General features: G+C 39.1%; 2 protein-coding genes across 5 annotated transcripts in view; one reads left to right on the top strand and one right to left on the bottom strand.

The window, feature by feature from the left end:
* Positions 1–299: 299 nt before the first annotated feature.
* sf3b6 (splicing factor 3b, subunit 6) lies at positions 300–7614 on the top strand. Its single transcript, XM_061812336.1, has 4 exons — positions 300–460; positions 1093–1211; positions 6863–7001; positions 7183–7614. Exons 1-4 carry the CDS (start codon positions 431–433, stop codon positions 7270–7272), a joined length of 378 nt encoding a protein of 125 aa, XP_061668320.1. The 5' UTR covers positions 300–430; the 3' UTR covers positions 7273–7614.
* A 1957-nt stretch (positions 7615–9571) lies between these two features.
* The window catches only part of vsnl1a (visinin-like 1a), a 34434-nt gene continuing 31101 nt past the window's right edge, over positions 9572–12904 (bottom strand). For all 4 annotated transcript variants that reach the window (XM_061812705.1, XM_061812708.1, XM_061812706.1 and 1 more), the window contains one exon: positions 9572–11807. In XM_061812705.1, the coding sequence (XP_061668689.1) occupies positions 11610–11807 (198 nt within the window). In that variant the 3' untranslated portion in view covers positions 9572–11609. The remainder of the gene's footprint in view (positions 11808–12904) is intronic.

The following is a 12904-nucleotide window of genomic DNA, read 5'->3' on the forward strand; positions in this document are numbered from 1 at the left end:
TAAGTCATGTTTGGAAATGTTTAAACTATCCAAACCATATTGTTGAACCTTGTGTAAAATGCCTGAGGTAAAACTGCTCTATGTGAAATAACCTCTGCTAATAACAGTTCACTGTTATTTAACTTTTAAGGACAAAACTAAATCATCCATTGATCCGAATATAAATTAAACGTTACACAGGTTTATCTAAAAAGTATGCTTTTAGTAAGTTTGGTCGAATAGAAAAATATTGAACACGGTGAAGGAGAATCACATTTTCGAAAAATGTTTATTTTTTTCCCCCGTAGGGGGCAGGATAGCCCAATATGATACCGGATGTTTTGCGTCACCAACACGGACGTTGCCATCTTGACATAGTAGGCACGAGTGTCGCTATTCCTTGTCTTACTACTCCGAGTTTCTCCCTTAAAGAGAAAAATACTTTTTCATCATGGCTATGCAAGCAGCAAAACGTGCTAACGTAAGTGTTTTCTTACTTCATATTCTGTGAGTAGGTACATTCTGAGGGAACTGTTACAGTTGAACGCACAGTTTGAGTACCCAGAAGCTAACTAACTAGCTTATTCACGAACGTAGTTAACCTAAATTTACTGAACTATATTCATTAATCACCACAAATTGTGCATCTCAAGACCATCAATTAATGAAGGCACTACTATATACAATTTCACACAGTCACTGGTAACCATCTGCACGCTCCTGGAACGTTTTCAAATTGTTGTATACAAATGATACTTATGTGATGAAAACCTACCGTTTGTTATATTTTGTACTGCTTCGCTTTACTGAAAACAGATACTCTTTATAATAGGTCCTATGAGTCATGCAATGTTTTGAGCGGCACGATTTTTATTATCAAACAATATGTGATTGTGAAAACAGCTGTCAGTTCGTTCAGCATTTGTATTGTAGTGAAAAATGTACGGTGTTTTCTGGCCCCCACTGTGACCGAGTGGTTTTGTCTAAATATACCCTGTCACTGAGTCAAGGTTGCTTCTGACACATAGCTCACCTGTGACCAGAATGAGGACAAGTACCATAAAAAAACGAATTAGGTGGATCTTACTGCTAATGTCTTTCTTTTATGTGCAGATACGACTCCCTCCAGAGGTCAACAGAATCCTTTACATCAGGAACCTTCCCTACAAGATTACAGCGGAGGAAATGTATGATATCTTTGGAAAGTACGGACCAATACGTCAAATCAGAACGTAAGTATTACACATATGGATTAGTGACTGCTATATCATGTACAAAGTTAAAGCCCGAGTTTCATCCCTATAAACATTCTAAAATAGATATTGTAATGAAAAATACATATAACATTATTCACTTCAATATCCATACGAAAAAATAAATGTGAGCGGAGAGCACGTCATCCATGCGCAAAGTTGCAGAAGTGTCACCCGGATATTCCCCAATGAAAACACGAGGTGCACCCTAACTATTGGAGACGAACACGTCGCTTCTGACACGGAAGCTCCTTTCGAAAAGGACAACACCACACAACCAAGTGAAGTTACCCGGCCAATATTACATGATTGTTTTGAGCCCATGGGCAATATTACACTATTGTTTTGAGCCATGTTCAAATGATATGCGATCACGGCCAAACCGCATCCCCGTCCTATCCACTTCCGCCTCAGAGATAAGCCATCGCGGCTCATCGCAGCCGGCCGGTGTGGCTTATGACGGAGCCGAGCCGTACTGCTTTAGGGGGGTGTTCATAGACGCCGCAGTACGATAAACAACACAGTCAGCCGAGGCGCTTCACTGCGCGCATGCGGCTGAGTGACACATTCTCAGCTGGATTCTTCAGAGCCGCCCCCGTCCGCAAAGCCCGACGTGCAGCCTTCGCAAAAGCTCTGACCGCCGAACACGGCGCCTCAGCCGGTGTGGCAGATATTCGGCGCCGTGTGACATATAATGGAGTGCTGCTTTTTGAGGGTTGTTCACAGCCACCGCAGTACGCGATGAACACTATTGAGCCAGGGAGCATTACTGCGCGCACGAGGCTGAGTGAGACATTTTTGGCTGGGTTCTACGGATTCGCCACCGTCCGCGCAGCAGCCCGACGCTGTCCGACACGCACATCGACATATTTCGTACGCAGATCTTTTTGTTACGTTATGAGAGACCAATTACGTGGTCCGCCCCAAACTATTGTTTTTTTTAGTAGCTGAATACACACCTACCTGTCATTTGGAACCCACGAAGCTCTCGTCCTCTGCGCTCATGCAATCCGTTTTTCACAACGAACTGGATCTCTTTCAAACTTATGAAGGATAATTCCATTCTCCCGAGTGTTCAAGCAATGTCCAGCAATGCAATGAGCCAGCATTTTGGCTAACACGAAGGAACAACGAGCTACCTTCCCGGAGGTAAAACTAATGGAAACAAACTTGTACACTTGGGGGCGCCGCTGTCCTTTATGTCACTTCCTGCGTCTTCTCGAAAACAAATCACGAGGATTTTCATGGCGGGGGTTACAAAAAGCTGTATATGTCAAAATCATATTTTGTGGTGGGGAAAAAAAGCATGGGCCCATATTGGCTGCCGTTTTTTCATAATAACATACTAAAAATCATCCATTTCATGACAATTGACCTTTAATATTGGAAGGTAATGTATTGCTTTAGGCAACACTGTGGAGAAGTGGTTAGCAATCAGACTCAAATTTCTGAGATTCAGATTTAGGCACAACTAAAATATTACTTCTAGGATACCAAGTTATATGCAAGCAGTATTAATGTAGTTTATATTTTGTGTTAAAATTATTATTAATGATATCTTGAAATTATACGTGGACCAATTTGTATAATTTATTTTGTAGATGAGCATGTCAAGTCTCAATATCAGTGAAATCACAAGTACAGTAAATGAAAGGAGATTGACAGCAGCCTCTCAGTCACTTTCTTGATTGGGTTTTCACCTGTTTTCTCTTTGTATTATTATTATATAATGCTGAGGCCAAGGCATTCCGCTCTTTCCTGAACAATGGATCTGTCCGATGGTGATCTTAAGCTCCGCCCCCTTAGCCATGTCCCACAAGCTTCCAAAATGGCGATTGACCAGCACGTTTGAAGTCGATTCGCTATTGCGTATTCCAGGCATATGTTTTTTGCCAAATGTGTCAGACTTGTCCAAGAGAGTTCTACAGAGAGGTCTCAACTATTTCACGCAAAGATATGTACACGGAATTAAGATTTTGGACCGAGCAGGACGCAATGTCAGAGTTACAGCGAAACATTGCCGATCGATGCAAAAAAGCTTGATGCCTCACAAACGTCATATTGAAATCCAACAGGATAAAATAGTGGAATCACACTGCGCATGTAAAGCAGGGTGAGTACTTTTTACTTGGAAAGATCACGAGTAATATCATTGTTGTCTTCATAAGTGAGTGGGTGTATTCATTTGACTTGGCTCGTAATGGAACCCAGTGCTATGTCTTAAAAGTCCGATGTGATACAAATAGGCAAATTGACATTTCTTTTGCATGATGTGGCACATTTACATATCCCTAACCCGACTCTTCAGCATAAAACATAACACACTTCATTCAGCAGGTCAGTGATACACTAACAAAGTGAAAATTGTTCTTCTGCAATGTATAAAGCACTGATAATAATTCAATCAAACTCGAGATGATACTTCTCAATCACTTACCTTCGAACATACAGCTTTGTGTTTGTTAATTTTGTCCACATTTAGTTGTACGTGTGGTCTTCCGCAAGCCTTAATCCATCATAGACACTTCCTCAACTATGATTTAGGCTTTGGAAGATGAATCAACCAGGCCCCTTGGCCCCAAGCGCATCTGAGGACCATTGTCTTTGTAACATTAACTTTTACAAGTGCACACTACTGACCACCAGCATTGCTTGTGGGACAATATGACGAGCAGCGTATCAAACCAGGGGTTAACACAATGTGGCTATCTGATTGGCTATTATTGTACGAATGATTGACAGGTTGGAAAGGTCCATTGTGGCATGTTGTTTGTGGGTCAATAAGTAATGTATGTGATGCCAGAAAATATAAGAACGCCAGGTGTCATTTCTGTCGCAGCTGGTTGGCTGGTGTGTGGCAGACATTTCCCAAGTGTGGGAGGATGAATTGTCCACTGTAATTTGTTCAAAATTGTCCTGTCATGTTTGGTTGCAGTGCTTCATGTGCCACTCACCTAAAACCTCTTGGAACACTTCACTTTGAGAAGCTAAAAAACTCCCACTTTTGAAGTGTGCTCGGTTCAAACTGTTTACAGTGGTACATTAATTACCCTTGGGTGTGAATGTGAGTGATAATGGTTATTTCTATGTGCTTTGCGATTGGCTGGCGACCAGTTCAATGTGTGCCATGCCTCCTGCCCGCAGAAGCCTGGGATATGCTCCAGAAATTATGTGACCCTTGTGAGGATAAGTTGGTTAGAAACTGGATGAATGGATGTACAGATGAAGCTATAAGTTGATAGACAATATGCAAAAACACACGTTTCATTTTTTTTCCTCACTGAAGTCAAATCATACTCAACACCTCTTGTTTCAAGTCAGTTAGGATCACCGAAATTATTATTTGTCACAGTAATGGATTTCTTAGGGAACTAATTTGTTTCTTTCAGCTCAAAAGTTTGTATACACAAAAAGTACTATGGCTTTAAAAAACCATGGGGAAGCCCAGAGGATGAGGTCATAGCATTGGAAGCTTAATTGACAACCTATGAGTTAATTGACAGCCACACCTCAAACAGTTTGGTTCTTTGTTTGAAATCAAAGGTAATTCAAAAGAAATTGACCCCTCCTTGGATATTGCACAATCCGCGTCACTGACCAATCAGAGGCCAGAGATCTGCATAAACCAAAGCCCGTTTTTGCTCCCGCCATTTTCTCAGACAATATTGAATGGTCCAGTATAGGTTTAGTTAGCGTTTTATCGCGTATTTGGGTTATTTAACAAAAAATATGGTTAAGAGGTGTAGTCACGGACTTTGTAATAGTGACGACAGGTATCCTGAAAGGCTAGTTGGTGGAGTTCCATTCGTACCCTTTCCAAAACCAAAGACCCAGTACGAAAAATGCCTTCGATGGATCAAACTTTGTGGAAGACCGCATCATCAACTAAATCCATCTAATATCAACCGGAACACGTTTGCACGAAGGTATGCCCTAAATTTGATTTTTAATACACGTCTCGTATAAATGAATGAGACGTTCTCCGCTAGCATAACACCGCTACGTGTGAACGATTGACTCACTTATTCTTTGTTGAGCGATATTTAGCGATGATCGGACTGCACAAACATATCGATTTCTTGCTGGCTTGCGGCCGAAAGTTAACCAGACTGTGTTTGCACGAAGATATGCCCTTAATTGGATTTTTAATACACGTCTCGTATAAATAAATGAGACGTTCTCCGCTAGCATAACACCGCTACGTGTGAAAGATTGACACACTTATTCTTTGTTGAGCGATATTTAGCGATGATCGGACTGGACAAACATATCGATTTCTTGCTGGCTCGCGGCCGAAAGTTAACCAGACTGTGTTTGCACGAAGATATGCCCTAAATTTGATTTTTAATACACGTCTCGTATAAATGAATGAGACGTTCTCCGCTAGCATAACATTGCTACGTGTGAATGATTGAATGAAATCAGAAGCATGGCGTCTCTCTCAGTTAAGAATGTATTGTATTTAGAATCTATAATATATCGTTGATTTGAATGAAATCAGAAGCATGGAGTCTGTCTCAGTTCAGAATGTATTGTATTGTATTTGCCATTTTTACTGTTTGTCTTACGTCAGCGCACGTGGCGTGACGTCACTTCAGGAGGCGTGGTTAAGTGCCCTGTACGAAGGGGTCAATTGGTCAGGAAAACAGAAATAATCATGGAGCTCCCACAAGTCTGACTCATCCTTGGTTGCAATTTCTACACACTTTAAGGTGCCACGTTCATCCATTCAAACAATCGTACACAAGTATAAATATCATGGGAATGTCCAGCCGTCACACCGCTTAGGTCCTAGATACGAATGTTTTGGTCCAAAATGTGTGAATCAAGCCCAGAATAAAAGTTAAATACCTTGTGAAGATACTGGATGAAGCTGGTAATAAAGTGTCATTACCACAATGAAATGAGTTCTGTACCAACATAGGCTGAAAGGCCACTCACCGAGAACAGAGTTGTTACCCTAACCTGAAACAGGAGAGGTTTTGTCTGATTTGACCTCAGATAGTGAGACAAAAAATAAAATGTTTGTAAGGTGTATGTAAACTTCTTGCTTCAACTTTAGATCCAGTAAATTGTTCTCACTGAAGTCAATTGAAATCTCATTATTCTAACTACAGCCATCCAGGAGCAACCCCAAAATGTTGAGATATTTTAATTGACTAAAATAGAACAGTTTTTTTTTTTTTAAACACAATAAAACAATCTTAGTGTAATTACTGTATGTTAGGACAAGCATAATGACAGCAGTGGTCATGTTATCCCATTTATGCTTTTTGAAGCTGCGTTCATTTTCCTTATCTTTCTGGTAGTTTGTCAGTTACGTTCCATTGTCTATAAAATGGTTTCCACTTGGTTATTATTAAAGCGTATTGCTCCTACTTTGAGAGTGCAAACAGCAATTGTTTCATTTTCGATGATGGGTAAGAGCATTCAGGCGCAAAACTCTCATCAGCTACTGCAAACAAATTTTTCCCTTCTCTATATGAAGCCTCCATCTGAAACTCCATATGAAATATTGATCGAATGATTTTTAGGACAAGAAAGCACAGATGCAGAGTGCTTGTTGCCCTTTGATTTTCCTTAAAAATTATCGAGCTGCTTTTATTCATTCAGCGTTTTTGTCATTTCAGAGGAAACACACCTGAAACAAGAGGAACAGCCTATGTGGTTTATGAGGATATTTTTGATGCTAAAAACGCTTGTGATCACTTGTCAGGCTTCAACGTTTGCAACCGCTACCTGGTGGTTCTCTATTACAACGCAAACAGGGTATGTGCTTTGTTTTGTTTGATCGTTGTTGTAAATCGGCGTTACAATGTTTGTTTCTTAGATTTTGACTCCTTAAATCACTGATAATCTTAATTTAGTTCTCACCATGTAAAGCATAAGATATCAAAATATTTGGTATTTATTTTAGATGGGTAATTTTTGTGTTGTTTTTTTATAACAGGCATTCCAGAAAATGGACACAAAAAAGAAAGAGGAACAATTAAAGCTCCTAAAAGAGAAATATGGCATCAACACAGATCCCCCAAAGTAGCATTCAACAAACATCTTTAATCTTTTTGTTTTAGTCTCAAGATTTTTTTTTCCATTTGTACCAGTCAAGTACTTCCGCAGTTCATCATCAAAGACATCTTTTTAAATGTTTTGTGTTAAATATGAGATTTTTTTTTTATTAAATATGTGCACAATTTTTCAAATTAAAGTCCAGGAATGGTATTTTGCTTAATTAATTCATTCATTTCTTTTTTTGGGTGGGAGGGGGCTGCAATACTACCATTTGACCTTATTGTTTCTTCTACTTTTTCCAAGTCTTTGACCTTAAAAAAACGCTTGATTGGAATTTTTTTGTCTGTAAAATACATTTTCTTTCTCTGAAGGCCATTGTCTCTTTCCTCATTTACACATTTGACATTTAACAAAGTTTAACCTTTCAAATTAAACACTCATTCATATATGTAATATTTTACATGAAGTATGGATAGAATCCATCCATTTTCCCTGCTGACATTGGACAAAAAGAGGTGTACAGGGCATGTACTTTATAGACAAACAACCATTGAAACCGCAGAGAATGTAGTTCACGAAGTTGATATGGTCACCACTAGGCAGTATTACACATATCAAAATTATAATCGCGTTATGAACTAAGTTTGCTTTGCTTATTGCAGCCTTTGCCCAAAATTAAGGATTCGACATTGTGTTTAGATAATTTGAGTTAATGCTGTAAGCTATCATTGACACAATTTTTGTTGTTGTTGTTTTTGAGGTAATCAGGGATGAGAATTTTCTGCAGATTCGCAGAATTATGAGTTTTTTCAGATGAAAATGTCATTGTTGTGAAACCTGTAGATTTTTTGAGAAAATTGGAGTGGGGGGGTACAGCTTGACGTGGGGCACGGCTGTGATCAAAACCGGCCGCCAGGATCTATCAGCAATGCTCATTGTGAAATTAGTCACAGCTGTGATAGCGGAAAACGGCATTGCTATCTGTTTGCGGCATTGCTATCTTTTTGCTTTAAATTTAGTTTTTATAATAACAACATTGCAATTTCCGGCAGCATTTTGGCGGTATTTCATCGGTATTTTCACTTTGATGTTAAAATTTCATCGAAAAACCATTCTGTTTACTACGGCAAAGAAATAATTTATAGACATACGTACGCATATGATACCGAGGGGTATGCACGTTTTCCAGTATGGCGAAAGTCTTAGAGTGAAAAGATGAAGATCGGGCCAGGAACATTGATAAAAACCACGGGGTGAAAAACTGTTTCAGATGGGCATGGCTTGGGGAAAAAAAGTGTAACCGTGCAGATAGGAGCGAAAACTGTATCAACATGGCTAACTGAACACATACAAAAAGTTGACGTTCCCGGCAAAGTGCACTTTGTGTTCCGATAGGAGCAAAAAATATCCAGGAGGATATCCAAACCAGGAAACACAAAGGTAAGTTGGACGTAAATTTCTCAAATATTATATAATTGACAGCTGTTAATACGATTAGGCCTATCTTGCTCTGTACCTGTAGATCATGCATTTTATTTGTATATTTCATGTCTCATATATATATATATATATATATATATATATAAATAAATTACCTGTGTACTTGTTTCTGAAGTATAACTTGTAAGTGCAGTAACCTATTTGATGTAAATTTCACTCAGTCTACGTTTTTATGTCTGAAGTTTGGCAAAATTATTTTGGTTGTTTTACTATGGCAAACAAATATGCGTTCATCAAGCCAAAAGGAAAAGGAAGAAGAAGGACTCTTATTTTAAGTCTTCAAAATATTATGATTGCCCTGTATTTACACTGTTAGAAGTAACCAGAGGTCACCAATTAACAGCGTGTTTTATAAAAAAAAAAAAAAATTGTGCCCAGAGGGGGGGCGCACCCTCCTTTAATCCTCCCACAGCAAACATTTTCAGTGTTTTTCCTAATTGGTCATTAGTCCCTGTACAGAGGAGTAATAGGATAAAGTTTTGTGGTCAGATGAGCCAGAAAATTAGTTTTTGGACATAATTCCACTAACTGGGTTTGGGGGAAGATGCATGTTGAGTTCCATCCCAAGAACACCATCCCTACTGTGAAGCATGGGTGTGGTAGCATCATGCTTTGGTGGTGTTTTTCCAAATTGGTCATTCTCTTCCCTGGTTAATAATTGTAAACAAATGTTATACAGTGTACTTGCCAATTGTCATATGTATGTTAGTTATGACGTTATACAATTTTGTAAGTCTTGAGTCTGAGAAAGATAACTAATTTAATAATTTGGTGATATTGCACTTTTGTTCTCTAAGTAAATAAACAAAAAAAGACTTAAATAGCAATAGTGTTGAAACGGCCCATAGAGTTCCTTTTATTAGATTAAATCACAAGACAGGGTGTAGTGCAGCCATGTCATCAGGAACACAATACATGCTACAAAAGAATCCTACACAATAGCCTTTTGCTTACATTTGGTATCTTGATCTTTGCAATAACAGACTTGTTAGAAACACCCCCCCCTCCAAAAAAAAAGAAAATATACCAAAAGGTTCAAGAAATTATAACCTAGAAGGACAAGCCACATTGCTGAGGAATTCTGCTATACATCAGGACATATTGGGTAGTAAAACACTTGGCTGTGTTGCATTAAAGCAGCTCATAACAAGGGCAAGATGAACATATCTACTGAAAGATTATGATGCATTTCCGTTGACCTTTGCAACACTGGCTACTTTGCATCCATACAATGAGAGAGAGACACTCGTAATAAAATAGTACAAAAATGTTTAGTTTGATGGTGGAAAGTTTTTTTCATGTGGCTCTACAGGTAGCGATATCCTCTTTTTGACTTACAAAGATTTGTTGGCGCATTGGGAAAACGGCTGTTTGAATGGAGGCCTCATTTCTTTATGAATTGAACTGATATGCAAGTTGCATGTTCTTGATGATGCCTATGAAGGTGAAACTAAAGCTCGGAATGACTGATGAGCATAACAAAATTAATCAATAGTTGGGTCAGAATCTCAATTATGTGGAATTGATTGTTGTTTAATCTTAAAGCCACCAGGACAAACTGAAATGTACCATTTCATTCAGTCTGGATCACATAATTCTGAAAACAAGATCACCTTGACCAAAGATGTTTAACTTTGGCCTGTGTCTTGGCCTGTTTGGCACCTGAAGCGCAACCTGACCCAACCATGGTATGCTTGTTCATGCATTAGCACAAACACACACAACACAAGGGTGGGTATAACGTGCTTTTTATTCCTCCCTCTCACCAGTTATTGACAGCCATAACAAAATTTTGCTGAAGCATGGTATGGCAGAAGAACCTGTGTAAGTGCACACTTATTTAAGTAACCTACTTTGAACAATTTCTCCAGAGATAAAAGAGAAGAGTACATTTTTATCCCAACTTGAATCCAACTTGCTTGTGATGGATTTTCATTTTCCACTTTAAATCTCTTCTCAAATCACCTGTATGCATTGATAAATGAAGGTTTGTTTTTGACACTCAAGGTTCAGGCTTATGTTTTTAGCGACATTGACTAAAGCTAATCTACAAGGTCACATGCTCCCACAGTTAAAGCAGTCAGGAAAAAAAAATGGTCACACGTGACGTCCCACAATAATGTGGTTTCCCCGCCCTTTTCCCACAGACACTTTTCTTCACAGGTAACAGCTTTGATAAGGCTTTCTTGTCTTCGATCGCAGGATGCAAAATGACGAGAGTTTTAAGGCAGAACGTAACGGCATGCAAATTAAATGTATTTACAAATTTTCTTTTCTTGTAGTTTTATAGTTGTTTCAACTGACAGTACAAGCATGTTTGAGGAGGAAATGCCAGACAACCCAACTTGTCTGTTTTATTAACTAGAGCTAATATTTGACAGATAGAGGCATATGCATGAACATAGGAATTTGGTTTGGTTGACTTTCATAAACACGTAAAGCTAGGATCAGTGGAACAACAAATAGAGTATAGCGGCAAATCTAGTGTGGCACATCATTGATGTTCCGATAGAATGAAACTTGAGTGGGGGAAAAAAAACCAGCACACTTCACATTTTGGTATTTGATCTTCAAAGTTGTCACTATATATATTTATATATGATTTGTGCGTGTCATTAATATACAGTGGCATATTTTGTGTGTGTTTATTTCCGTTTTCGATAAAAGCAAATAACATTCTCATGCACACGAGTGTTTCAAACACAAGAAGCAAGATCCATTGAGAGGTTGTCCGAGCATTTGATTTTCTGTAGTTGTTCAGTGGAAATAGCTGCAAACTGAATGGAACATGAAATTCTTTTCTTTGCAGTCCGTGGTGGCAGCGGCGGTGTCATCTCGTCGGGGTTGCTCCGCTCAGCCTTCACCTTATTTCTGGAGGTCGCACTGCAGGAGTAATACGATGGAGGGGTCACTCTTGGCCGCCTCTTTGAACTCTTCCAGCGAGATCTGGTCATCGTTGTTCTTATCCATCTTGGAAAAGATCTTGTCCACCCGCTGCTCAGGCGTCAGCCCATCCTCATTCATTTTCATCATGATCACCGTGCCCACCATTTTGTAGATTGCCTGCAAGGGTTCAAACAAAAGGATGCAACTACAAATATTTTTCACATATGCAGTTTTTCAGGTATCTATGTGAATGTAGCTCTTGTATGGCAGAACAAAAACAAGCAATAATGATGATGTCGCCAGATTTGTAGAAGTAAGACTTTCGTGGCCTTATTTTAGAGAATTATATGAGTTTGCCGGCAACGAGAATTATTTGTGACAAGGAAGGTGTCGGTTTCAGTTGTTATTCACATTTCATGTGAGTCGGTTCACAATGTCATCAAAGTTTTGGGAAAATGTTGCTTTGGCAGAAATCCTTCATGGAAAATTGACTTCTAAGTGTTATTTAAAGAGTTCAAACTCCCACCCAAAATGTCAGCATGTCATGTAGTACCCATCATGAGATAGAAGCAAAAGATTCCTCACGGCACCTCAACTAATTTGACACTTATGAAAGTTGATTCATGTTAAAATGCTTGGCCCGGTAGCTCAGTGGTTAGAGCACTGGTTTGGTAAACCAGGGGTTGTGGGTTCGTATCCCACTGGGGCCTCCATTCCCTGAGAAGGGTTGCGTCAGGAAGGGCATCCGGTGTAAAAATTGTGCCAAACATATATGTGCATTCATCTGAGATGACACGCTGTGGCGACCCCGAAAGGGACAAGCCGAAAGAAGAAGAAGAAGATTCATGTTAAAATGCTACTTTGAACGTTTGTAGGATCGATTTAACATTTTACAACAAAAATCTAACTGGAATGAATTGCAGTATTTCTATTCCTGGGTTTGGAACTTGGGAACAGATTCTAAACAGCTTCAGAGATTCCACAGAGTCGTCGGATCTAGTGGATGTTCTAGTTCATTCCAAAGTTTTTAATTGGGGTTAAGGTCTGACCTTATTCTGCTCCAGCCCTGGGTACAGAGAATTGAATTGTCCAATATAATCTATCTTGCTAATATAGTAAATTAAGATTTCGCCTAAATAACCAAATAGTCTTGTATTCTATTCTGTCACTTGTGCAGGAAAAGGTACCGTCCCCTTGAAGTCCAATAATTTGCCCTATATCGTATGGTAATGGAGATTGTGCCTCTTTCTACTCCATTTCTAAAAGTGCACCAT

Source organism: Syngnathoides biaculeatus, chromosome 23, assembly GCF_019802595.1.
Source record: "Syngnathoides biaculeatus isolate LvHL_M chromosome 23, ASM1980259v1, whole genome shotgun sequence".
NCBI lineage: Eukaryota > Metazoa > Chordata > Actinopteri > Syngnathiformes > Syngnathidae > Syngnathoides > Syngnathoides biaculeatus.